The sequence below is a fragment of the Cnephaeus nilssonii genome (assembly GCF_951640355.1).
Source record: "Cnephaeus nilssonii genome assembly, chromosome: 2".
NCBI lineage: Eukaryota > Metazoa > Chordata > Mammalia > Chiroptera > Vespertilionidae > Cnephaeus > Cnephaeus nilssonii.
In genome coordinates this window covers 67,458,729-67,486,724 of record NC_137073.1, presented here as the reverse complement: position 1 = coordinate 67,486,724, position 27,996 = coordinate 67,458,729, and the positions used below count along the sequence as shown (strand labels likewise).

Below are 27,996 nucleotides of genomic sequence, written 5' to 3'. Positions count from 1 at the left end.
CCCCATTTTTTAAAAGAGAAACTTGGCACATTCATGGTATTGATTATTTTATTTTATAGATTGGCCTCCATCTGACATTGAGAAATATTAGGGGGTTGGAAGGGCACATGGTTAGTGGAAGAGTTTTATTTTTAATTGTTGTGTGTTTTTTTATGACTGAAAAAAATTACTCCTAAATAAGAATTTTAAAGAATTTATCATAATAAAATTTCCAAAGATATAGTTTAGGTATCCTTGTCATTTACTCTGATTCATTAAAAAATAATTTAGTTTTCTACAGATAAATTATAAACATTTTCTCATTTTATAAGGATTAGTATGTTATTTAAGCTTTGGAATAAAAATTGAAATATTTTCTTTTCAGCAATGATAATTTTTATGATTTTAATATATATATGACTTCATCATTCATCATTCATTCTTTTTCTAACAGGCAAAGGAAAACGGTGGAAAAATTTATATTTTATTTTAGAGGGCAGTGATGCCCAACTTATTTATTTTGAGAGTGAAAAACGAGCTACAAAACCAAAAGGATTAATAGATCTTAGTGTATGTTCTGTCTATGTTGTTCATGACAGTCTCTTTGACAGGTAAGAAATTGGTTTCTTGTTTCTTTTGTAACTGTTTTATTAATAAAAATAGTGGGTGTGTTCAGATCATTTCAAATCATAGCAAACTAATTTTGAGAGCTCTAAAATCATCCAAAAATGTCAGATTTACTTTCTAGGGTAATTTTTGTCTTCCTTCCTTACTTTAGACTAATCTATGCATAAAATTCTACTCCACTGTATTAGGTAGAACTTTGGAACGACATTTCCTATAGTAAGACTTGATCTGTGTATAGAATGTTTCTTCCCATTCCCTATCACCAATCTCTTGAGTAACTTACTCTGAATCTTGTTATTTTCCCCCTATTGTATCACATTCTCTGTTAACTTAGTGCATCTGATAGTAGTAGGTGTATAGTCATTTGTACTATTAACTTGATAGGTGTGTTTCTAAGTAATTTGACATTGAGAAACAATCATAATATATAAAAACCCTGGGTCCGTCACATCCATAACGACTGGGAGGCTCGACCAACCGGAAGTCAGTCCTGTAGTCAGCGCTGGGTTGCCGTGGCGACCTAACACGGACTGCTACGGCTGCAGGCACGGTGACCCAGCACTGACTGCCTAGGGCAGTGATGGGCAACCTTTTGAGCTTGGTGTGTAAAACTTCGCCAAAAAACTGAGCATAACTCGGGTAGTGTGTCATTTTGAGGAAAAAACATTATTTCACAAATGTTTCATCCTCAGGAGCAGCAAATGTTTCATCTTCGGCATGCGACCGCCTCAGCGGCCTCGTGTCATCAGAAATGGCTACGCGTGTCAGTGCTGACACGCGTGTCATAGGTTCGCCATCACTGGCCTAGGGGCTGCGAATCAGGCCCGGAGAGAGGCCTGAAAAGAGAAGCAGGGTCTGACCTGTAGCCTCTGTGGCAGCTGTTGATCAGCACTTGCCTCTTTCTTTCTGGGCCTGGTCAGCAGTCACGCCTCCATTTCTCTCCAGGCCTCCACCTGGGCTGCTGATCAGCCCCGCCTTTCTGATCAGGCCCCGTTGATAGGCCCAGAGACGCTGACTGGCATAGAAACCGACCAATCAGAACCAAATCTGGGTTAAGTGTGAGGAGCCAATGGCTGCCTAGGAGGCAGAGCTTTTGAAGCTGACTGGCATAGAAACCAACCAATCAAACCAAATTGGCCAGCAGAGGAGGGCAGTTGGGGACAAGATCAGGACTGCAGAAGAGGGCAGTTGGGGGTGAGATCAGGCCGGCAGGAGAGGGAAGTTAGGGGTGATCAGGCAGGCAGAGGCAGTTAGGGGCGATCAGGTCGGCAGGGAAGGGCAGTTGGGGGTGAGATCAGGCCAGCAGGGGAGGGTAGTTGGGGGCAATCGGGCCGGCAGGGGAGCAATTAGGTGTTAATCAGGCCTGCACAGGAGCGGTTAGGGGGTGATCAGGCTGGCAGGCATTAGTGGTTAGGGGCAATCAGGAAGGCAGGCAGGCGAGTGGTTAGGAGCCAGCAGTCCCGGATTGTGAGAGGGATGTCCGACTGCCGGTTTAGGCCCGATTCCACAGGGGTCGGGCCTAAACCGGCAGTCGGACATCCCTCGAAGGGTCCCAGATTGGAGAGGGTGCAGGCTGGGCTGAGGGACACCCCCCCCCCCCCCCCAGTGCACGAATTTCGTGCACCAGGTAGTTGTAATATAAAAATAATTGTTTCAGTAGGAGAATATCTCAGATTTGATAATAAAACATTTTTATTATCCTAATTTCAATGTTTAGAAAAATATATAAAATGTATACACTAAAGCTAAATCCTGAACATCACAAGGTAAATCCAGCTCTTGATTACATCTAGTTTTTTTGCTCAAGTACAAAAGCCTTTCTTTACCTTCCATCATCTGTATTATCAGTAACCCGTTTTAGAATCATCCTACCTAATAATAGACAAATATGCAAATTGACCGTACCTTCGCTATGCCCGCGATGGGCCAGGAGGCGCGGGGGGGCGGGACTCGGGGTGGCCGATTGGGCCGGCGGGATGCTGAGCTCGTGTCGCCAGCAGCGGCTTGAGCTCAGCCTCTGTGCCATGGCTGTGCTGCGGCACAGAAGGGGCCTCTGGGGCAGCGAGCTCATGTCCCACTGCGGACCATCAAAAGCGGGGGAGCTGGGTGCCTGTCCGCTCAGGCACCAGGCCTTTCAGAAGCCTCCTCCATGCTGGAGGCTTCTGAAAGGCCTGGTGCACCAGCGATCAAAAGCAAAAGCGTGGGAGCTGGGTGCCTGTCTGCTCAGGCACCAGGCCTTTCAGAAGCCTCCGCCGCGCTGGAGGCTTCTGAAAGGCCTGGTGCACCAGCGGACAGGCACCCAGCTCCCCCCCCTAAACGTGCATGATTCAATCATGCACTGGGCCTCTAGATTTAGATATATTTGCCATTTTTATTACTTACTGTTATGATTAATAAAACACAAAGCAATTAAAACAAAATGTTTTTTAGCCACTTGTTTTTCTGCTGCAGGATGGCATTTCTCATAGGCAAATCTAGTTTTATCCTAATTAAATTTGTAAAACTACATGAGAAATACCTATAGAGTGACAACTTTGACATTTCTTTTTTCCAAATTGTTTTGGAGATCACAGTAGTGTTATTTATGAATTTAAGAGATAGTCAATTTTTTTAAATGGTTAAAATAGGTTTGTGAAATGCTGAACGGAACAAATAGTTTCCCTTCAGCAGGGTTTTTTGGAGTCTCGGCTAGTGTTTATAATGTGAATCATTAAAAATGGAGTATAATATTAAGTATTTCACTAATTTATTTGACTGATACCCTCCCCCCGTTTTTCTAAACACTTCATAATATTTCATAAAAATAGCTCTTCCAAAAAGTAAAAAAAAAAAGACAAGGAAAAAAAGTTTTGGTAAGACATCAGCTCCTTTTCAGCTTTCTGCTTTGCCTTCCTTTGTGTGTGCTGGATTCTTTCTCACAGAGCAGCTTCCTTCATGGTACGAAGGTGGCAAATAGTATCAGAGAAAGCAGGGAGCATTCCCTCCAGATCTATTGGAAGTCCAGAGAATAGGACTGAGCCACCTCTGACAGTTTCTAGTCTTGGGTTACTGAGGTAGCAGAAGAATGGGAGACCATTGAGTGCCCAGCCCTACTACTGGAGATCATCCCACCCATACAGTGAGGATGTTTTATTCTATGGGGATTGAAATGGATGTCAGGGAGATAGTCACACTATAGCTTATATGTGCCATCAGTAGTTGCAAGAGGGAAGAGAATTTGGAGACTCGCTTATTGAGATGAGTAATATGAAATAGGTGGTTTAAGCTATTGGAGGATAAGTGTGAATCCAAGTAAGGCAGAACTTCAGTATGTCATAAATAAGTTATAGCTGTTCTTAAAATATTAGTGGTTGTAAAAGTTGTTGTAATGAAAATATTAAAACAGACGTTTTACATTTAAAAAATATGACATTTGAAGTTATATGGTTCTATAAAGTGTTGTAATTCATTGTTTAATTATGGCAAAAGAATTGGTACATAATACCGTAGACAGAAAGTTCTCTATAGAGGCCATACCTCAGTACTTCTATATGACTTTCTTATTGTATCACCCAGATACTCTGAATATTATTTTATTCACTGTTTTTTGTTGATCATCAGTGAAGTTAACTTTTTATGTTCATGTGTAAAATTTAGTTTCATTTTGTTTATTTTTTCTATTAACACAGAAGTTAAAATTGTTTGCATTACTATAAAATATAAGGGATTTCTTAAAAAAACTTAACTAATTTATGTATTTTTTCATTGTTATGTTATGTTAATGTACAAGTATTTATTTTCTCACCATACCATAAAGGCAATTTGATGCTTAAAACTGGCAAGTCATTAAATTCATAAGACAGAAATAGTAGTCTTAATTTTAAAAATTCAATCCATTAATTAGGCCACTTAATAAGAAATGTATAGAATTTAGGTAAAGTCCAGAAAATATTCTCTTCTTCATCTTAAATATTGCATAAAAGTTATTGAATAAACCATCAGTGCCAAGTACATTGTGCTGGCACCATACTGCTAAAGAACTGTGAGCTTCAAAAACACCAGTCTCTCTCCCTCCCCTCCCCCCAATCCTCTCTTCTCATATATCTGTTCCTGCAGTATCAGGTTACACTTGTTAAGAGATCATGCAATTACAGCTAAAGCTAAAGCCAAAAATGCTTCCTAGAGCTGAAGAATTACTTGTTTTATCAGTCTGCATGAAAACTGCCAACTCTGTGTTTGAGGCCAAAAAGCAAAAGGACTAGGAGAGATACCACTTGTTTCAAATAGTATTAGATTGTGTTCTGATTAGGATTGTCAGTAAATGAATTGATGAATCGAAAGGTACAGATTACATTTTCACTGCAGACTTGGAAGTAAATTATTGGTCATTCAAAGAAACTAGGAAGATATTATGGAAATAGTATTTTAAGTTTCTGATTGGTGATGAGGCTTCATGATAGGAATATTTAAAGGATTTACATCAAAAATTCATTCTGGAAAATAAGCAATACAGAGATGCTCTGATATGCAATAGTTTGTACACCTGAATTCCACATGAAATATTTTTACATAGAGCCTAATAAAATCCATGCTGCTTTAGCTGCATGTTTTTAGTTTTATGGGGAAGAAATGGGATCAGTATACCACTGTCCTGTTTGATACCAAAGTATATAAGCTATCTAAAGCAGCGATCGCCAATCTTTCGGACCTCACAGACAACTGGTTGGCGACTGCTGATCTAAAGTTTATGATCTAGAAGAAGAAAACTTTGATGAGTGATTCTCACTTTGCAGATTTATTGAAGAATGGGTAAACTTCCTCAAACTTACTCAAGTTGGAAGTACAGCACAAAAAGATACTAACATGTTCTGAAAGTTTTTGGATTCAAAGCAGAAATTCAACTTTGGAAAAGAGGTTAAAAATGGTTCACTAATACTTATAATTTGAATAATATGAATCTTAAAGAATTGTTAAGATCAGTAAAGCAACATCTATATAGTTTGAGGAAAAGCTTTACCATTTTGATGTACTTTTATGAATGTGCAACTGGATTGGAATCCCGTTTGTAGTATCAAAAGAAAAGTCAACATTAGATTTGCCAATTAAAGAAAAGACTTTCTAGAGTTAAAAGATCAGATCTTTTAAATGCAATTTTAAAAGATAGAATTATTCCTATTCTGGTTAATGATATTAAGAAAGGAGTTTCTGTCAGATAGTGTAAAGCAATAAATACACATTTACCATTTGCTACCAGATCATCACTTGCTTATTGTGCAGTTTCTTGTTGAAAGTGACCAAAGAATTTGAAGACATTTGTAAAAGTCTGGGTCATGAATTTTATTTAATGACTAGAAGCCCAGTGCACGAATTCGTGCATGGGTGGGGTTCCTCAGCCTGGTCGGCAGTTGGGGCCTAGTGGGGCCATCTCACCCAGTCCCTATTGGGGCTGATGGGGGCCAGCCGGCTGGGGGGAGAGACTGTGGGAGGTTGGCTGACCGTGGGAGGTTGGCTGTGGGAGCACACTCCTGCGTTGAGTGTCTGCCCCCTGGTGGTCAGGGTGCATCATAGCTATCGTCTGGTTGTAACAGTCGCTTAGGCTTTTATATATATAGATACCAAGTTTAAACTTACTATGAAAAAGTTATATCCATTGTAAGTAACACAACTCTCTTATTTAAAAAAGTGAGGTGTGTTTTTTCCCTGAGGTATGCCAGTTTATCATCTCAATTGTATTTGTGTGTGCCTTGCTGTAAAATAGTTGGGAAGCTCCAAGAAATACTGAATGCCAAGGAAAACAGCATCTGTAACATATATTTCAAGAAAGTGAAAAGATACCTCTACCAGATAATAGGACTAGTGAAAAATAGGTTAATACCAAATTATGTATTAGAAAATGGAAATATCATAGCACAAAGGAGAAATTGTGGATAAATGCTGTTATCTTTTTGTTGTGTTATTAAATATACGGCAGGCATTGAACATTTCTTGCTTTTTGCAAGCATAGAATCCAGTACACTGATGGACTTGCAGCATTTAGGTGCCGTCTAATATGAAGTTAAAGGCAGCCCTCTGCAATAGATGTGATGGTGTGCATGTTCATCCTGTTGTGAAGGAATGTTGGACAGCATTACTCATTTGGCTGTTTTCCTGCCTACTCTAGTTGCACAGCTGCACAAATTTTTCAGGTTATTTTCAATATTAAGAGGTCTTTTAGCCTCTATTTCTTTATATGAAGCTTCTGACTCTTAATATTGCTTTACTTTATTAAAAAACTAGTAGCCCGTTTGCACGAAGATTCGTGCAATAGACCTTCATTCACCTGGCTGCCTGCACCAGTTTTCTGCTGGCACCGGGGACCCAGGCCTTGGCTGTGGCCACCGCCTTCTGCCTTTTTCAGGGTCGGGGCTTGGCCCCGGGCGGTGGCCTTGGGCTCGGCGGCACCCAGCATCCCTGCTACGGATCGCAGGAGCCGACCCCCAGTGGTTTCCTGCGATCGGTGCAGGCTCCCCACTGGTGCCCAAGTCCCGGAAAGCCTCCGCCCCAGGCTTTCCTGGCCTTGGGCTTGGCCGCACCCAGCGTCCCTGCTACCGATCGCAGGAGCCGACCCCCAGTGGTTTCCTGCGATCGGTGCAGGCTCCCTGCTGGTGCCCAAGGCCAGGAAGGAAAGAGAGAGGGAGAGAGATCAATTGGTTGTTTCACTTACTTATGCATTCATTGGTTGCTTCCTGTATGTTCCCTGACCTGAGATAGAACTCACGACCTTAGCATATCCGGATGACACTCTAACCAACCGGGCTACCTAGCCAGGATCTCCATTTAATTCTTCTTTTATAGATCCTAGTTAGCTGGAGAAATTCTCTTATTTTGGTACCTATTTTCTTGAACATTGTAGTTACAGTATTTGAAAGTTCATGTCTAACCTCAATATCTGATTATGTGTAGGTCTTTCTCCTTTGATTTTTCTTTTGGCTTTTCAGTCATTTGATTGATTCCTGTAATGTCTACTTGTTTGACCAAATGGTGGACATTGTGTATGAAAAACTGCAGAAGCTATGGATAATGCTGTTGCTTCCAGAAAAAATTATTGTTCTGCCAGAAAATTAGAGTAGGGGGTAGTTCATCTTGATTCTCTCAGGGACCAAGGGGAAATATTGGTGAAGGCTCTCTATTTCTGGTTTGCCCTTATTCTGAAGGCCTACCTCTGAAAACCTTCTCTTCCAAAGTCCTGAGCTCATTTGACTGTTCCAGCACTGTGAAACTGCTCATTTGCTTTTGAGCATCTTTGCTGCATTCTACTTAGCATCTCAGCTTCTTGCCTTACACAGTGTCAGAATCAGCACACACCTTGAAAGGAAAAGCTGTGGAGAATGTCAGGCTCACCTCATCTGATCTTGGCCCCTCAAGTCTTAGCTGCTTTAATTGTTTTTTAGTGACTTCAAACTGCTTTTTAAAATTTTTTTATTTTATATTTTATCCAGCTATGAGGTTTAGTCTGATACAAGCCACTTTCAGAATCAGAATGTTTTAGTTTACATTTTCCATTATTTTATGATATTCTCAGAGCATTAAAAGATGGTTCTTTTTATCTTTAATAAATCTTAAGCTTGTAGTCTGCTATGACCTAGTAACACTATAAGATAAAAACTTTGGTTAAAGCAAGAAATAGAAACAACATTTATTGAGTTTCAAAAACATGAAGGCCCTTATTAAACATTTTGTAAACATTTTCAAGTTTAGTTAGCGCACATCTTCAGAAAAGATAAACTATTTGATAATGTATTTACATGTTAAGTGAATTACAGTACAGTGCATACTACAGGCGGGCACAAACCAGTATTTACTGTACTCCGTTGTTAGGTCATTTAATCCTCAGAATAAACATATCCATGAGTAGATGATGATTCCATTTTACAAGGTGAGGAAAACTGTCAGTTGTAAAAAATTTGAAAGTACATAAATTATAAAGAAGAAAATGAAAATCAACCCATCTACTGAGAGATAACCAGTAAGAACATTTTTTGGTCTACAAATATGTTTATAGCCTTTTTCCAGTGCAGATAAAGGTATATTTTATATCATCCTGAAGCAATAAGTTTAGTAACATTTTATTTACTTTTTTTGGAATAGCTATGTGAAATTCTAACATTTCTGCTTCAATTCCTTTTTAAGTTTTCTATTTCTAATGTCCTTTAAAATTAATTTATACAGTAGCTTAAAAGTTTTTAAACTGAAAGATTAATAAAATTTAAAAATTTTTGTCTAAAAAGTTTTTTAAAATATGTGCAACTGACATTTTCTTTTTAGTAATGATCTGGTACAATGGAGAATTTCTCTAAATTAAGAATTATGTTTATGTAAATTATTTAATATATTGTGATTTTTTAAAAAGTAGCTTGTTAATAATACTTTTTGTTAAGCTTCCTAATAACTTTTTTGTTTGTATTTAAAGGCCAAACTGTTTTCAGATAGTAGTTCAGCACTTTAGTGAAGAACATTACATCTTTTACTTTGCAGGAGAAACTCCAGAACAAGCAGAAGTAAGTTAATTGTTTCTTCAGTGTAAACATTTAGCCCATTTATTTTTCAATTACACTTGACATACAGTATTAAATTAATACAGGTGTGTGTGTGTGTGTGTGTGTGTGTGTAGAGAGATATTAGAAATTTATATACTTCACAAGCCTTTGTTTTGTGATAAAAAGGATGTCTGAAATGTAGTCATCTTTTTATTTTAAAGAATGAGAACTTTCAAGTACAAAACTTTTTTTTTTTTAAAGAAATGCAGAAAAGCACAGTGAAGGGTTATTAGGAATGAAAACTCCATTTTAAATTGACCTTTAAATACTCTATGATGTTGAGTCCAACTGAGAATTCTCATTTAAAATCCTCTCTGCAGAAAGGTTATAGATATTCTCAGTACAATCAAAAGGTAAGCCAGTTAGTTTTGCTCACAAGTGTTGTTATTTTTCACTGGTTGAATTCTCTTAACTATAATGTCTGCTTTCTGGACTAGCCAATGATCTATGTTTAATGCCCTTCTAAAAACCTTTATTAAATTTTCAGTAATACTATGAAGAAATAATGTTTTAAAAAATCTCCTTTTATGATATTTTGAGTTCTTTGAATCATATTTCCTGGTTTTTAGTGGTATTTTGTGGAAATATGGCTATATTTCTGCTTATATTCTATGGGAGGAACTTGAAAGTGGTTAAGAGGTCAAAGAAAGCAACTGCTTTGTAAGCAACTTTGTTGGAAATAGAAGATAATTTGCCAACACTGGATTTGAGGCAGATGCTGTGTATCCTTTAATAATTTATGAAAATACCCATTAATAAATTCTGAAAATACCTTAGACTCTAGAATAAACTTGATGAACCATTGTTTTATGATTCATAATCGAGTCATATTTCAAATTTTTGCAAGATATCTGAAATACTTCGCATGACACAAAAACATATATAAAAACATATATATATATGTGTGTACATATATATATATCCCTAATTTTTTTATTAAATATAGATGAAAAAGTCGGGCTCAAAACATTTGGTAACTTTTTTTTAAATGTTAGAAATTGAATTGGGAAAGAAATATAAACTTCACTATCCCATCTTCTAGTTATCTTACCATGTCCTCTTTCTAAATAGAGATGTGTTACATACCATGGTATTTCAGTATATTTTGCATGTCTCACCAAGCTGTATGAATAGAACATTTTCTTACTGCATTTCTATATACTCTTTCTATATTCTGTATTTCCAAATACTAGAGTCCAAAATACCACTGGTATTTCCAATTTTCTTTACTTCGGTGGCTCTCTTCTGGTTACTCTCTTCTATTTCTTTTTTAAAAATTGGTTTCAGAGAGGAAGGGAGAGGGAGAGAGAGAGAGAAACATCAGTGATGAGAGAAAATCATTGATCGGCTGCCTCCTGCACACCCCACACTAAGGATCAATCCTGCAACCTGGGCATATGCCCTGACTGGAAATCAAACTGTGACCTCCTGGTTCATAGGTAAACTCTCAACTATTGAGCCATGCTGGCTGGGCCTCTCTTCTATTCCTAAAAGCTGTAATAAATGATTTGATATTAATTGATTTGATCTTAATTTGCTCTACTATAAAGATATTCTCTAAACATTGACAAAGTTCAGGTTCACTGAAATAGCCTACAAATTAAATAATTGAGTAAAGCAATGGTATATATATAGAGCTTTCTAGAAACATGTACTTTAAGGTAAAATATTTAGATTTATTTTTTATAAATGTAAAATTTCTCTCTCCTTTTTCCAGAGCACTAGATGGGTTAAACATTTTTAAAGGTAGCTACAATTTAATTTGAATATTAGGCTGACCATTTTTAAATCTAATGTTATATTTCAAACACATATATAACCCAGATTCCCTTATACATTTCTACTTATATCATAGTCTAATGTTAAAGAGCTTGTCATCAAATTAGTCATCACATTATCCACTGGTTTTGCAGTCAGCCCTCCTTTCATAAAATACACAAGTTAATTCTGCTTTAGGTATCTCAAGTGTAACAGTTTACCTATTCAAAAAAATTTTTTTTTTTGGCTAATTAATGGCCCCTTATTTGTACCCTTACCATTAATTTAGAAAATCTACAGAAACACAAGTTTTTCAGAATTAAACTTTTTAAAATCATTGTTTTACTTTGGGGTACAAATATATTGCAGTACTGTGAGTTTAAAAATGGCAATCTCAAGAAGGAAAGAATATTGAATTAAGAAAACAAATTGATGATTGGAAATTAAATAAACTATACTACAGTATGTTTCTTTGAACTGCTGTTATTTCTTGTAGGATTGGATGAAAGGTCTGCAGGCATTTTGCAATTTACGGAAAAGTAGTCCAGGGACATCTAATAAACGCTTGCGTCAGGTGAAACTTAATTTTCTTTGATTTGTGACTCAAATTTGTTTTATCACTTTGCTCTTTATTTTTATTACAGTATGAACTGTTTTGGGCAGTATTTGAGATACTTTATAGAGTTCTTAAGATAAATTAATCTTGTCAGGCATTTTAAAGCTCCTACTTGCTTCAGTAGCAGGAGAAATAATTATTTCTTTACAAAAGAGAATGTTCTTTATATACCTGCTGCGTATATAATGGCATCTTTTAAATACATTACCAAGGGTGTGTTTTTTTCCCCCCTCCACTCAAAATAACAATACCAAACCAACAGTAACAGAAACTATTCTGTTGGGCACTTTTATTTTCTTTTTTCCTTAAAAATGCCTATTTCAAAAATGAGGAACTAAAAGTACTTACTGAAAAGATCATCTTACTTGAATTACTAATCCCAATAATTTTTTGGGTTTTTCATTTTATAGAAATTATTTTTGAAATGTTATTTCATAACTCTTAGATAGTATCCTATACTATCTTACTTGAAACATTAACATGTCCTATGTATTCATTCATACAGAGTTAGGCTAGGCTCTTTCTTTCAAAGTGTGTAAAGTCAACTTTATATCCTCCATTTCCTTTGCTTTTTTCTTCATAGTTATCCCTAGATAATTGGTTAAATATCAAGAAATTTTAACATTCTTGGATTTTCAGAGGATTTTATTACAGTATTTATTGACCAAAGTGACTCTTGTTTTATTTGTAGAAATTTTCCAATAAGCTTGATGATTTGAACATATTGTTCTATTGGAAACGGATGTTAATATTTAGATTACTATTAAATATCCCCTGGACCAATAGACTGACTCCCCAAGGAAATTTATACACATAATCACTCTGTGTTCTCAAAACATATTTTAACATTTTGTAAGCAATGGAAAAGCATGTTGAATTTTTTCAGATTGTCTTGTATGAAATTTTAGCCATGAAATAATCACTTATAGGTATAATATAATATGCTATAGCTAATAGCTCTTGAACCCTCCTTATGCTTTACACATATTATTTTGAATCTTTACAGCAACTTGCAGTGTAAACTTTGTTTTAATTTTATGTCTGAGGAAGGTGAGGCTCAGAGAAGCAACTTGGCCAAGGGAGGTAATAGGTGGCAGGAGGGAAAAGAAGACCTGATACTAGAAGGTATCTGGTCTAAGTTTTGGCATCAAAACTAACAAATAACTATTCTTTTTTGGATCTATATCCTTTTCTGTAGAATGAAAAGGTAGAATCTGTTTTAAAAATATTTTATAGCTGTGGAATTCTTTTAGAAATTAAAGCTTTCAGATGAGCATTATATAACAAATAGGATTTTGATTTGAGTTGTGACAGTTTACTTATGTTAATAAAGAATCCCCTTTTCTCTGAACCATGGTTTTATATTAAAAGGTCTATTTCATTATTTCTGCAAGAATGTAATTAGAGGAATAATTTGTAAAACAAAATTACAGTTATAGTAATTTCTTTTGAAACAATGCATAATTTTTGAAATCTGGTGTAACAATTTTTGTGCTTTCTTTAGGTCAGCAGCCTTGTTTTACATATTGAAGAAGCCCATAAACTCCCAATAAAACATTTTACTAATCCATATTGCAACATCTACCTGAATAGTGTCCAGGTAGCAAAAACTCATGCAAGGGAAGGCCAAAACCCTGTATGGTCAGAAGAGTTTGTCTTTGAGTAAGTCTTGTTTTATCATTATATTAAATCATTTTCTTTTATCATACTGCATTTTCATTCCTTTTTTTTTTTTTTTGTCTCTACATCTAAATTGTCAGAACAGGGCACCAAGTCCAGTCATTTTAATACTACTTTCACCCCCACACACACTTTTTTTTTTTTTTTAAAGTAACGTGCTATGTCCTTTGTTTTCCACCTAGTAATTAACATGCATTAGCATTACTGACAAGTCCTAAAGCATTACTAACACACACATATAAAATGTTTATGAAGGTTTCCAGGATTTACCTGAGGAGGTTAAAGGTGGTAGGGAAAGTGTAATTTGCTGGTCTATATACCAAGCAATAAAACATATTTTGAATCTAGTTGTAAATCTAACACATTCAAGTTGTTTAGTAGTAAACTAGGAGCCTTATTGGATACTAGAAATAAAGGAATTAGATAACTTAATGCCAGGACATTTTGTTAATTCTTTTTCTTCTTGCTCTTTTAGTGATCTTCCTCCTGACATCAACAGATTTGAAATAACTCTTAGTAATAAAACAAAGAAAAGTAAAGATCCTGATATCTGTAAGTTGATACAGAAATTTCTTTCTAAACTAAAAGACAAACATGTTTTGTGTACTTTAAAAATCCATAATATAATGTAATCGAAAATGGAAATTAAAAATAAAATGGAAGTACAAGTAATATAATTTGAGGTAGTTTCTTTTTGTACTTCTAAAAGTTATTGATATGACTAAATTATATATACTCTAAACTGAAGTCTTTAAGATTAAATTACATATCTATTCACTCTCCCCTTCCTAATGAGTACGAAGAACAAGAAAATAGTAGAAGTGGTCATCTTTCTGTTGTTCTTCCCCTATCCCTTCTTATTCTTTTGAGGGTTTCCTTACTTCTTATACTTTGCAAGTAAGTGGAAAAACACTATTAATTTTTTTTTTTTCTTTAAACACGAGTGTACTATTTGTTCACCTTTTCCCTGCCTGTTGCTGAAACAGGTGGCAGTGGGATTTAGCAATTCACGGATCTGTGAATTAGGTTAATACCTTCTTAAAAGTCATGTTTAGAGAAAGAAGTGCTTTGTATTAACAGATAGGTCCAAGCCTGAATCTTTCTCTATAAAATGTTTACTCTGTATTTCCCTAATCATGCCTATATCCTAAACCCCTGTCTATTACAGAGTTTGGCACATAGTAGACATTCAATAAATTAATGAAGTAAATATTTAGTAATGGATTTTGTGATATCACTGAAAACTTCTTTAATAAAAAGCATTTAACACTGTAGAGAAGGCAGAATATTAGAATAATTTACGTATGTGACTAATTTATAGTGTCATCTTTTTAGATAGTAATCATTTGATGTTTTTCTATCAAAGTATTTATGCGCTGCCAGTTGAGCCGGTTACAGAAAGGGCATGCCACAGATGAATGGTTTTTGCTCAGCTCCCATATACCATTAAAAGGTATTGAACCAGGATCCTTGCGTGTCCGGGCACGATATTCTATGGAAAAAATCATGCCAGAAGAAGAATACAGTGAATTTAAAGAGGTATTAAGTTATTTACCAGTCTACTTATTTTTTATGGCATTAACAGAAATATTTAACATTTAGCTTAGTGGCACACTGAAAGACAAAAGAGGGTTGAACACCCTTTTGGTAGTATGAGGTTAGTCTCAGGAGACAAAAATATGTAGGCTACAAACTTATTCTTTTTTAAATAAATTTATTCAATACAACATATTTATAAATATAAGAACATAAAAACATATTTTGTTAATCTCACTGCGAATGCTTAATGCTGTACTTTCAACAATCTTCCTTGATATCATTTTTAGCTTATACTGCAAAAGGACCTTCATGTAGTCTATGCTTTATCACATGTGTGTGGACAGGACCGAACACTACTGGCTAGCATCCTACTGAGGATTTTCCTTCATGAAAAGCTTGAATCATTGTTGCTATGTACACTAAATGACAGAGAAATAAGCATGGAAGGTATAGTATGGATGTGTTAATGTGATACTTGTAAAAATTTGGTCAATAATTAGATTTTAAAACAGCAAATATATGTGGGTTCTATTAGAATATTAAACAGTTAAATCATCTTGCAAAATAAATTATTGTTTTTCCTTTATTAAAAATTACAATGCCAGTTCTAATTCTTGTGCTGGCTAGTATGGGTGGTTGGTGTTTTAATACAAGTTTCTGCCATGACAAATTAGATTTAGAAGTCATAAGAAAGTGACTTGTGTGTCCAGATCAATGACTTCTAATGTTTTATTAAGAACAGTGTGATATACATACTATGTTCTTTTACTGACTAATTTATTGCACAGGAATTGGTTGTGAGCTGAATTTTATTTCTAGATTCTACAGATAAGTAGTTCCCAGGCACTATAGCTAGGCACACAGTGCTTTGTAACAGCTTACAGATATGTCAGAATAATCATTTCCAGCCAGCACTTGGACTCAGTGACAATGTTTGCCTCTAAGCTCCCCCAAATAAACTGTAATAATATACAGATGTGTCAGGAAAGATCAAGTGGTGATATGTATTTTATACTGGCAATATTTGTGTTTTTTAGAATTTTATTTAAATCATTAGTAGCCATGTTTTAGGCTAATACATTAATTTTGGGGATTTTATGTTAACTAGTCTAAACCTTTTTTTTTTTGTATGAACATGATAGTATTAATCCCTTCTCCTGTTTATGATCTAATGCAATAGATACAAGCTTTTTGAAGACTTAAGTGTATAGAAACATAGTATGTCATTATAATCAGCACTTTAATGCTGAATGGAAATAAGCATACTTAAATGGTTAAAATTGTTGAGGTAAAAATGAATTTATTTAATTTCCAGTTGGTTCACATTAGTACAGTTATTTACAGATAACCTTTTAATATATTTATGTAGATGAAGCCACTACCTTATTTCGAGCCACAACACTTGCAAGCACCTTGATGGAGCAGTATATGAAAGCCACTGCTACACAATTTGTCCATCATGCTTTGAAAGATTCAATTTTAAAGATAATGGAAAGCAAGCAATCTTGTGAGGTATGACAAAGAGCATATTCTAATAGATAATGCTTTATAGTTAAACTAGAGGCCTGGTGCACAAATTCGTGCACCAGTGGGGTCCCTCAGCCTGGCCTGTAGGATCAGGCCAAAACCGGCTCTCCAACATCTTCCGAGGGGTCCTGGATTGCGAGAGGTCACAGGCCGGGCTGAGGACCCCATGGGTGCACGATTGGGGCAGGGGAGGGACACGGGAGGTTGGCCAGCCATGGAAAGGCTCCAGGGCGTGTACGGCCTGTCTCACTCAGTCCCAATCAGCCGGACCCCAGCAGCAAGCTAAACTACCAGTCGGAGTGTCTGCCCCCTGGTGGTCAGTACACATCATAGCGAGCAGTTGAGCGGCCTTAGCATATCATTAGCATATTACACTTTGATGGGTTGAATGGATGACTGGACACTTAGCATATTAGGCTTTTATTATATAAAATTACATTTTAAGGGAACTATATTACCTTTCTAAAATTATGAGAGCAGTTATACCTGTTGTAATATTACATTTGGAAAATGTTATGTAAAACAGATTTTTTTTTCTTAAAAAAATGGCTTTATTTGGGGATTAAAACCTATTGCACCAGAAATTCATTAAAGTACTTTATTATTTCTCCTACTATACTGATAAATATATGCCACTTTCAGAAGGTGGGAGTAACAGAAACTTAAGTTTCTGTTGTATAACCTAGTTAAATTCTATTTAGCTCATCATAACAACATTTAGATTTGTCCTTAAAGCATTTTTTTGGGGGGTGTGAGGTAGTATGAGATAATCTTCACAAAAGAAAAAAAAAAGGCTGCAGTGTAAATTCCTAGTAAATCATTGAAGAGAGAGTGGTATGTCACTTATGGCTATTCTCTCATTTTATTCTGAAGGTAGAGCAACTACAGAAGATACTAAATATATTTTTAACTCTAATAAAATAAGAAATTGCTTTTGACAATGTACACTGAGAGCATGTTAATTCTGCATTAAGTTGTCAATTTTTACTAACTAATTAGAGAATTAGTGTTGAAAACCTGGGGTAACACCACAGATGGTCTAACTAGTAAGGATATAGGAATTCAGCAAGTCTGCAGAGTGTCTGGTTGCTGGATCCAGCCTGGGGAATTTAGACATCTCTAGAGAAATGTACTCCATTCAGTCTAGATCAGGACACTTACATTTCAGGGAAAAGTTTTGAGAAAGGTTCATGATTTTGCCCCAGGCATTTGGTATTTTCTAGTCATAAATAAGTCTTATCCCATTCAGAAAAGCCATTTTTTCCCCTTAAATAAATAGAGTTAAGATAGACATTACAATAACAGTATGGTGATCTTTCATCCCATTTAAATACTCCCAGTATATTTGTGACTATGTGGCCACTAAAACTGTCTTGGTGGTGGTGGTGGTTTTTTATTTTTTGTCTTTTAGGAAGTCTAACCCAATTTTATGCGAGTGTAAAAATCTATGGTAAAATCTGGTAAATGAACAGAAGAGAACTTTAATACTGGCATTGATTCCAAAGCAACTGAAAGTTGTTGAATAGCTTGCTCTTCAATTCAGTACAGTTGAACCTGCAACAACCTTGAGGGGGGGAGGGTTAGGGGCGCTCTCCAACTCCCATTCCTGCATGGTCAGAAATCCACATAAAACTCATGACTCCCTCAAAACTTAGTTTTCCTTCTGTATTACTGGGGGATTGGTTCCAGGGCCCCCATGTATACCAAAATTTGTGGATGTGCAAGTTTATTATATAAAATGGCATAGATCAGTGCATACAGTTGGTCCTTTGCATTCAGACTCCCAACCACAGATCAAAAAGTAAAGGTATTTATTGAAAAAAGTCCTTGTATAAGTGGACCTGTATAGTTGAAACGGATGTTTAAGGGTCAACTGTAATTGGGAATTAATGGTAACAAACCCAAGGAGTTTCATAGCATACACTACTTAAAAGTTCCCACTTATACTTCCCCCCAAAAGACTAATACAGATGGAAAAAATAGAGAACCTTGAAAAGAACTGTTTGATTACCTTGATTCATTTGTGTTTATCATTGCCAAGATGCATTTATATTGATTTATTCCTTCTCTCAGTTAAGTCCATCAAAATTAGAAAAAAATGAAGATGTGAACACTAATTTAGCACACCTATTGAACATACTTTCAGAGCTTGTGGAGAAAATATTCATGGCTTCAGAAATACTTCCACCGTAAGTGGTGAATTTTAATTTGACAAGAAATTGTGTATCTGCATTTTGAAAAATTTGTATTTCTAAAATGTACGCTTTTCCACTGTCCTGATGTTAGGATACTTTGAAAAAGTCAGGGGTTTTAATCTTTACAAAATGAATTGTGTTTAAGGAAGAAGACTGACTTGAATAAATGTGTGAAGTATTTACGTTAAGTAAAACAAATCATGTTTTTATGCAAGCCCATGTCTGATTTATATAGTGACTTGGGGGATGAATAGAGGTATAGTCTTAGATTTGAGGAGATGATAAAAGACATATCTCTATCCAGTCTGCTTAATAGTTTCCCGTGTTAGTTAACTCAATCAGGTAGAAATTGTTAAAAGTCAACATCTCCCCAAAACCCGAACTCATTAGTTCCTCTGTATCCTTATTCCATTACTTTTTTCATACTTTTCATAAATATAGAATAATCTAAATATGGTAAGATTTCTTCCAAAGCAAATGTAAAATAAATGGTTAAATGAATTCATGATGAAAATTTGATACTTTATTACTTTGAACCAAGTACATTTTTGGGGGAAAAGGTCGGTTGCATTAAAATGTTATGTATTTGGTAAATTAAACTTCAGGTATAATGAGATCAGTATTTTCACTTGCTTTCTTTATTGAGATGATTGTATTATTTTGGCAGGACACTGAGATATATTTATGGGTGTTTACAGAAATCTGTTCAGCACAAGTGGCCTACAAATACCACCATGAGAACAAGAGTTGTTAGGTAAGGCTAAACAGTTCATTTATTACATCACTGTATATGGTACACACTGAGAGTCAAGAGGATAATTGTGAAAATTTGAAGACTGACAGTACACAGTGTACAATTCAAAACCTTTTTCTTTTATTTTTATTCTGAGCCCTGTTGAATATTTCTGAGTTCAGATGGCTCCTAAACTAACTTTCAGTGTTGGGGTGTTTTGGAAGTTACTATGATTACTGAGATAACTTTTGCATTTTCTAAAAACCTAAACATTCATTTATAGTCAGTTAACTATTTGAGATTTTTATTTTATAGGATGAGGTCAAATAATCAACAAAATCTGTAGCTAACTTTATCGTACTCTTTATACACACACACATACATACATATCTATAGACAAAGGGAGGGAGGGAGGGAGGAAAGAGAAACAGATTAATTTGGTGCTAAGAAAAGCAATAATTGAGCCATTTTAATATTAATTGGTTTGTAACACAGTTTGTGACCATGCCTAATCTCCAATCAGAGCCTCTAGTTCTGAAGTTTTGTTGGTATACTCATTGTGCAGTAATTAGGAGAAATTGCAAAGTTAGTGGCTAAGACAGAACTAAAGACTAAACCTCTAAGACCCAATCTAATATTATATTTAAAAAATATATGTATTTTTTATTGATTTCAGAGGGGAAGGGAGGAGAGATAGAAACATCAATGATGAAAGAGAGTAATTGACCAGCTACCTCCTGCACGCCCCTTACTGGAGATTGAGCCCACAACCTAGGCATGTGCCCTGACCAGGAATGGAACTGAGACCTGGTTCATAGGTTAATGCTCAACCACTGAGCTACACAGGCCAGGCCCCAATTTAATTTAATATTCTGAATACTATTGCAGGCTTTTGTAAAGCACCCCAATCCATTCAAGCCAATTGAAAACTTAGTGATAAAGCATCAGAGAATGTAGTAGTCTAACAATGATAGAATTTATTATTTAGAATATACTAGGTATATTGCCAGTCATGTTATGCCCCTTAAAAATATTACCCAACCACTAAAAAAAAACCCATAACATAGTTTTGAAAATGTGTCTTAATCTGGCCTCCAAACTAAATTTTGAAGAGGCTTCTACTCTTTTTAGGTAAAAATCTTAGAATCATATGACAAAAATATTTAAAAATTATAGATTTTATAATTCTTGGCTTTAGTAGTGATTGAGAATAAAAAAGAATCATAAGCATATTCTGCACAGCTATATGTGTGATACAAATTAACACTTCTGTAAACTGTTAAGTTTCAAACAAGTGTATTTGTTAAGTAGGCACAGCAAGAAATTCTGCTGTGGACTGTTTGCTACTGTTAGATGTTTTAAGGGGCATTTATGCCCAAGGTGATGATTTCTGCCCCTAATAAGCTTTTAAATGTATATGTAGGTACCGAGTATCCCCTTAAAACTGAAAGTAGATTTGCACATTGAAAGTCTTTTATGGTGTGATGTTGCCTCTAACACTTAAGTATCAAAATATGTTCAAATAGAATCTGTACAAGATTCTTCATAAATTTAAAATAAACCCAAATTTAAAGACTTAATCATTGTTGTCATATATTCTAATTGCAACTGCATATTCACTTTCTAAGAGTCCAAAATTAGCAAAGTGTCATATTTTGGAAGGTACATGCTGAGATTTGGGTTATCTACTCTAGCAGAGAATAGATAAGGTATTGATGATTTTAGTCTCTAGAAGGAATTTTATCAACTATCCTCCTATATAATAAAAGGCTAATAGAACGATGGAACGACCTGTCGCTATGATGCGCACTGACCACCAGAGGGCAGACGCTCAATGCGAGCTGCCCCCTTGGTGGTCACTGTGCCCCACAGGGGAAGCGCTGCTTAGCCAGAAGCAGGGCTCACAGCTGCTGAGTGCAGCAGCAGTGTTGGGAGCCTCCCCCGCTTCCGTGGCAGTTGGACATCCCCCGAGGGCTCCTGGACTGTGAGAGGGTGCCAGCCGGGCTAAGGGAGCCCCCCTCCTTCCCCCAGTGCGCACATATTTTGTGCACCAGGCCTCTAGTTTTGGTAATAATGCTTGTCTTTATAAGAGGCAAGTAAGAGGTCAATTGTTAGTGTGTATTCCTCTTAACATATACTCTATCAGTAACTGAAGGTGGCAGGTTAGGAAAAAAGCTAAATAAGGTTGCAGTTTTACATAATGTTCTCTAAGAGTAAGATTAACAGGTAAAATCATATATGACAATGTTGTTAAGCCATGTTCTTTAACATTACTTTTTGGTTTTGCTATTATTTTGTAATTTGAGAACATATTTTTTAACTTGAGAAAGCTTGTCTTTTTCTTTATGGCCATAACAGCTTTTTAGCATTGTATTATATATATTTTAATTTGTCAAGGAGTCACCTTTTCCCTAGAACAATGAATTCTTATTTTTATACTAGAGGCCTAGGGGGAAGGGGTCCCTCAGCCCAGCCTGCACACTCTCCAATCTGGGACCCCTCGAGGGATGTCTGACTGCCCACGGGCCTAAATGGGCAGTCTGACACCCCTCTCACAATCCAGGACTGCTGGCTCCTAACCACTCGCCTGCCTGCCTGATTGCTCCTAACTGCTTCTGCCTGCCAGCCTGATCGACGCCTAACTGCTCCCCTGCTGGCCCGATTGCCCCTAACTGCCCTCCCCTGCTGGACCGGTCACCCCCAACTGCCTTCCCCTGCTGGCCAAGTTGTGGCGGCCATCTTGTGTGTTGGAGTGATGGTCAGTTTGCAATATTACCTCTTTTTTATTTTATTGATTTTAGAGAGAAAGGGAGAAGGGGAGAGAGATAGAAACATCAATGATGAGAGACAATCATTGATTGGCTGCCCCCTGCACGCCCCCTACTGGGGACCGAGCCCGCAACCCAGGCATGTGCCCTTGGCCAGCATCGAACCGGGGACCCTTCAGTCCGCAGGCTGACGCTCCATCCACCGAGCCAAACCAGCTAGGGCGCATATTAACCTCTTTATTAGATAGGATGACATCAACAAAATCAAGAGAATGAACTTGACTTATATCAGACTTTACTGGGTTGTTCTGTTTAAATACAGAAAGAAAATAAATTGAGAGAATGTAAGTTTTAGGACCTTTCAGAACTATGTATCCATAAAGATTTGTGCTCCTGTAATTTTTCCAGAAATTTAGTGTTTTTAAGGACACTGCTTTCTCAAATTAAGATAGTAAGAACGTAAAATTCCAAATTTGGGAAAAGTATGTTTAAGAAGATATAGAAGTTCTTAAAATAAGGTACTTGGAGCTGTTTTCTTAAAGCTCTGTTTGTGGTTCCCTATATTAGTTCAAAGTTCATGGTTCTATGAGTATTAAAAATTTTATTTTTTTAATGTAGTAGTTTTCTAAAAAAAATAAAAATATTTCCTCCCATTCAGTGGTTTTGTTTTCCTTCGACTTATCTGTCCTGCCATCCTGAATCCACGGATGTTTAACATCATCTCAGGTAATCAATTTTTGATACCTTTTGAAATTAAAAAATTAGAATAAAACTTCGTTCTATTTAATGAGGTTACATGGTTTCTCTTTACCTTTTCTTGCCATTTTGCTTCTTTTACCCTTCCTTCTCATCTAATGAAGCCAGAGATGGCATGATTAGATACATACTCCCTTTTTTCCCATTTCTACTTGTGTCTCAAACTCTTACTACAATGCCTTTTTCCTATCTGCATCTTGTCCTTTTCATGTTGGGGAGAAGAGCTTTCTGTGTGCTACAGTTGCAGTAGTGCTCTGTGAATACTTAAAGTTGCTCTTTAGAGATTTTCCATTAGGAATTATCACCACTTATATAATGTTTATCAGCCATTTTTAACTCCAGTAAACCAGATTCAGTTTTGCTTATTACCTGTATGTCCATTATGTAATGACTTTCAGATGTTGTAGGTGATATTTGTGACTGAATATAATAATGAGCCATTATTTTATCTTAATGATTTAAAGCTCCAAGTTGTATTAAAAATACTTAGGAATATCTTAATTTTTACCTTTATAGCCACCCAATTTGTAAAATGGTTAAATCTATGGTCTATTAAAATTTAAGGGTTTAGAATTCTTTTGGAGAGATTTACTTATTTGAATGTTGGCCTATGAACCACTAGGCAATACTATCTATAGTTTATTAGCTTGAGATACAAAGAGTAAAATAAAATATCAGGCATTCATACTCCCAATAGGTTTTTACTATTAAATAATTATCTTCTTTCAGGGCTTATATTTAATAAGTACTTTGCATTTACACCCTACTATCTATATTCTATAAAGAATTGTTTCCTGACTAATCTTTAACATATTTTAAGTTTATGAAATTGCATGTTTTTCTCTTAAAAATAGAGCAGAGGTTATTCCAGACTGAGCTTTAAAGTGAATTATATGGTTGGTGGGGGGTTGGAACGGAGGATTGCTCAGAGTGCAAATCGCTAACCTGAGTGGGTTGAAATTAGCTTTGTGAATTGTCACAGAGATTGTATAGTGACAGGTTTTTTGTTTAAGAAAATAAAGCTTTGAGGTATTCTGAAACATTCTTAGTTGGGAATTGCTGAGTTGCAAAACTAGAAGCACTGATAAGTGCATTCAATATTTTCCCCTTTTACTCAAGTTCTTTTGAATTGTAGAGGTCATATATTTTCAAAAAAATTTGTGAGTTCTGAATGGGAGAACATTAGTATTTTAACATGAAAGAAATATTAATGTCCTAAATTTATAATGGTCTTACCTGGAAGTACTTTTGGAGTTGGTCTCATTAGCTCTGCCCAATTCTCTTACAGATTCCCCATCTCCTATTGCTGCAAGAACACTGATATTAGTGGCTAAGTCTGTACAGAATTTAGCTAATCTTGTGGAATTTGGAGCTAAGGTAAAAACATTTTTATTCTTTAAAATATCATTCATGAATGAAACTTTGACATGATAAAATCATAAAATATAGTTTAGGTAAATTTACAATAATGGGTAGTTCATAAAGAGAATTTATATTTTTGTTGGTATGTTATTTTAAAAAATGTTTTGTTTAGATTTTACATTGTAAATAATGGAATTTTTAAGACCATTATTCTAGCCATTATAGAAAACTCTATCTTCCATTTTCAGTATAGAAAATTATATCTTCAATCAGTCAGCATATGTTAAATGCATGCCAACCCATCTTTAAAAATTTATTTCACAATAAACATTCACTATAAATTTTAAAACTCCCATGTGTGATCCCACGACTGACTGTTAATATCATGATTAGGATCATACTATATCACCTGCTGTTGTCATAATGTAACAAACTTGCTGTACCTGGAAATATTTAACTTTTATTGTGCTTAATGATTATTTAGTATGCCATCATGTAGACAGATGTTAAATAGTTCTCTATTGGCTATTTAGATGGCTTCCAATTAGTTACTATCATAAATATTGCTGTAACAAGTATCTTTATGTGTCTTTCTTTCCAAACTCATCCAGTTATTATGTTAAAACTAACTTTGGAATAAGATTACAAGACTTTCCGCTCCCCACAGCCTTGATGAAAAATAGGCATAACGATACTTTGGTGTTTCATTACTCTTAAACATGAAAAATCATTCAATTTCTCTATTTCTTGGAATTGATGAGGTCTTTATCTCATCTCTTTATTGAACTTATTGATTTTAAAAGCGTTTGTGTTAATACTAACCCTCTCCTATTTTACAACATAGCATATAAGATTTTAGTATGAAGAGCAGTTTATATGTCTGGCTTAGTTTTTGGATTTATCTAAGTCATATATATTTTCCTATTATAGTCCTTAGCACACTGTATTTTAATTCCCTATATTTTCTGCTAGATTCTACCCTCAGGGTTGGACCCATGTTTGTCCTGGTGCTTGGCAAATAATAGTTTCTTAGTTATTTTTGAATGAATTACATATGAGCAATTTGTATCTGCTCCAGTGGTCGGCAAACTCATTAGTCAACAGAGCCAAATATCAACAGTACAACGATTGAAATTTCTTTTGAGAGCCAAATTTTTTAAACTTAAACTTCTTCTAATGCCACTTCTTCAAAATAGACTCGCCCAGGCCGTGGTATTTTGTGGAAGAGCCACACTCAAGGGGCCAAAGAGCCGCATGTGGCTCACGAGCCACAGTTTGCCGACCACGGTGCTAGGCTATGTGCTCTGATTTGTTCTCATTCCAGAATTTATTTTTTTATTAAAAAATTCCAGTTCTTTAGTATAGCTGTTTGCTTATATCAGAATGAAAATATTGTCACAGTGAACTTGTATTGCTATTGATGATACATATTTATAAGAATTCTTACTACATGTATGTTTTTATTATATAGATCAGATAATGTTTTTGATGCATATAGTAAGCTTTTTATGTTTATATTTTTAGGAGCCCTATATGGAAGGTGTCAATCCTTTCATCAAAAGTAACAAACATCGTATGATCATGTTTTTAGATGAACTTGGGGTATGTATACAACTTTTTAAGTACTTTGAGACCTATAGTTAGTATAGCTGAGAGTTAACTCATTTTAGCAATGAACTTTTAAAAAGGTTTTCTATCCAGAACTAAAAAAAACCAAACTGCATATTTTTGTTTACCTTCTTAAACAAAATATTTTGACTATAGTTTCTTAGACTAAATGATTTATACCAACTATACATTATTGGGACTTTTGGATTTGTGTCATTTTCTGGTTTTTCTTTCATTATTCTATTAGCTGTTTCACCTTACTGTTGTGACATTCTTTTGCTACTTGTTGCTATTGTGTGGAATTTGAAATAAGTAAATAGACTGGAGAATGAATATTTTTGTGGCTTTCTAGGAATAATATCCATGGATTTGGAGTTATACTTCAGTTAGTAGGACTACCTATACCTTACTTGGGCCTTTATAAATAGTAATTATGAAATTAAGAATGGGGGTTTTAAAGAAAATAATTTCTAAGACCCTGGATTTCTTATTCTTAGTACAATTTAAATAGTTATAAATTTTCAGATATTGACTCAATTTAAAATCAAATAAATGTATTTGCTATTAGAAACCAGAAAGGGAACATATGTATCTGAATTTAGACATGGTATTAGGGAATGCTACAGTAGGAGAGTGAGGTGCCCATGTTCTGCCTTATGCATTCAAATTCAGTTAAAAACACAAAAACAACCACTATACCACTATGTAGTCAAACCTATCAGAACTGCTTGTGGGCCTCTAGTTTGCAATTTCAGGTATAAAAGAAAAATACTGTACAAATAATGAAACAAAGGAGCAAATGCTGTGTCCCTCACGTTTCCATATGTGAACTCCTGCGAAGTTTTGAAGATAGAAGTATTTCTAGTTTCTAAAACATCTAGTTGGTCAGTGATTGAAAAATAGTATTTAAGAAGTTGTGTGAAAATTGTTTATCCAATATTTAAGGCTAGCTCATTTTATCGTAAGCCACATTTCTAGGTTATCAGATTCATGGTTGGAACTCCATTTTCCATAACCATAAATATCTACAGTTCAACTTTCTCTATCACTTTCCTAGTAATGCCACATGTGTAGTCTAGCTTTTCAAACTGCTTAGAATCCCAGTGTTCTAATACTCCTCCATTCCTTTTCTTCCTGTATAAATCTAATTTAACTTTTAAGATTCACCTCAAATCTCTCCTTCAGGAAGGCTTGGCTGAGCCCTAAAAACGTGAAATTTCTTTTGCTTCCTAAGTAGCCTCTGCATGTCTGTGATATATAATTCTGTGTTGCTATGATCAGTTTAGTTCTATCATATCAACTAGACTGTAAGCTCTCTGACAGCAAATACTAGTGTTTTTCATTACTGAGTCATTTAATAAATAAGAATGAATTATATTCTAATTATTTCTTTATACTTTAGTAAACATTGTTTTACACTATTTAGGGAATGTATAGCAAATATCGTCACCATTCTGGAGCCAATGTCATATTTTATTCTGAGGCTGAGGCTCAAAATAACATCAGTATTTAGTGTTAATAAAGTACTATCAATGTCCTATAGTGACTGTTACTTTACGAACCTTATCTGAAGTACCATAATTAACACTGATCATATTCACACATTAGCAAGTGTTTCGGGAATAATCCATAGATAATTAACTATAGGCTTGACACATTCTTCTCACATAAGCTGATAAATTTAGACAAACTATGGTATCTTAATGAGATTCAGTCTGAAAGAGTGGAGGAATTTTAAGTTTAGGTTGCATTTAATTCAGATTAGCAACCAATTTTTGGGTGTTTCACATTTAAAAACAAACAAAAACTCTATAAAGTTCATGAAACCCATTTATTTAGAATAGCAATAATAATGCACAGTATTCGGCCATGCTGTGGAAGAAAATGGTTTTGAGGTGAATACCAAGATCACAAAATCTATGTTTAGCGGAATTAGCACTGAATATTACATTCTAATAAGTCCTTAGAATTTTAACAGAAATTTAAAAGAATATTATGTGTTAATTCCATTATAACCAATTAGGATCTTTTCAGAAGAAAATTTCAGATTTATATTTCTAAATGCAGTTTTATGATTTCCTTAAAGAATGTACCTGAACTTCCGGACACTACAGAGCATTCTAGGACTGACCTGTCCCGTGATTTAGCAGCATTGCATGAGATTTGTGTGGCCCATTCAGATGAACTGAGAACGCTCAGTAATGAGCGTGGTGCACAGCAGGTAGGTTTTTGCCAGTCTTCATTAACAGGTATGATTCTCTGAGAGGTAATAAGTAGCTGAGTTATGGTTAAC

At 35.3% G+C, this 27,996-nt stretch overlaps 2 protein-coding genes across 4 annotated transcripts in view; one reads left to right on the top strand and one right to left on the bottom strand.

Moving 5' to 3' along the window:
- Window positions 1–27,996, top strand: part of RASA1 (RAS p21 protein activator 1) — a 98,272-nt gene that overhangs the window by 68,252 nt on the left and 2,024 nt on the right. For both annotated transcript variants that reach the window (XM_079786940.1, XM_079786941.1), the window contains exons 11-24: window positions 434–590; window positions 9,035–9,122; window positions 11,416–11,493; window positions 13,040–13,197; window positions 13,691–13,767; window positions 14,582–14,754; window positions 15,042–15,201; window positions 16,124–16,266; window positions 18,355–18,470; window positions 19,144–19,230; window positions 22,636–22,703; window positions 24,022–24,110; window positions 25,620–25,697; window positions 27,790–27,924. In XM_079786940.1, the coding sequence (XP_079643066.1) occupies window positions 434–590; window positions 9,035–9,122; window positions 11,416–11,493; window positions 13,040–13,197; window positions 13,691–13,767; window positions 14,582–14,754; window positions 15,042–15,201; window positions 16,124–16,266; window positions 18,355–18,470; window positions 19,144–19,230; window positions 22,636–22,703; window positions 24,022–24,110; window positions 25,620–25,697; window positions 27,790–27,924 (1,607 nt within the window). The remainder of the gene's footprint in view (window positions 1–433; window positions 591–9,034; window positions 9,123–11,415; window positions 11,494–13,039; window positions 13,198–13,690; window positions 13,768–14,581; window positions 14,755–15,041; window positions 15,202–16,123; window positions 16,267–18,354; window positions 18,471–19,143; window positions 19,231–22,635; window positions 22,704–24,021; window positions 24,111–25,619; window positions 25,698–27,789; window positions 27,925–27,996) is intronic.
- The window catches only part of CCNH (cyclin H), a 35,158-nt gene continuing 34,996 nt past the window's right edge, over window positions 27,835–27,996 (bottom strand). For both annotated transcript variants that reach the window (XR_013814342.1, XR_013814343.1), the window contains one exon: window positions 27,835–27,962. The gene's annotated coding sequence lies outside the window, so the exon portion shown is untranslated. The remainder of the gene's footprint in view (window positions 27,963–27,996) is intronic.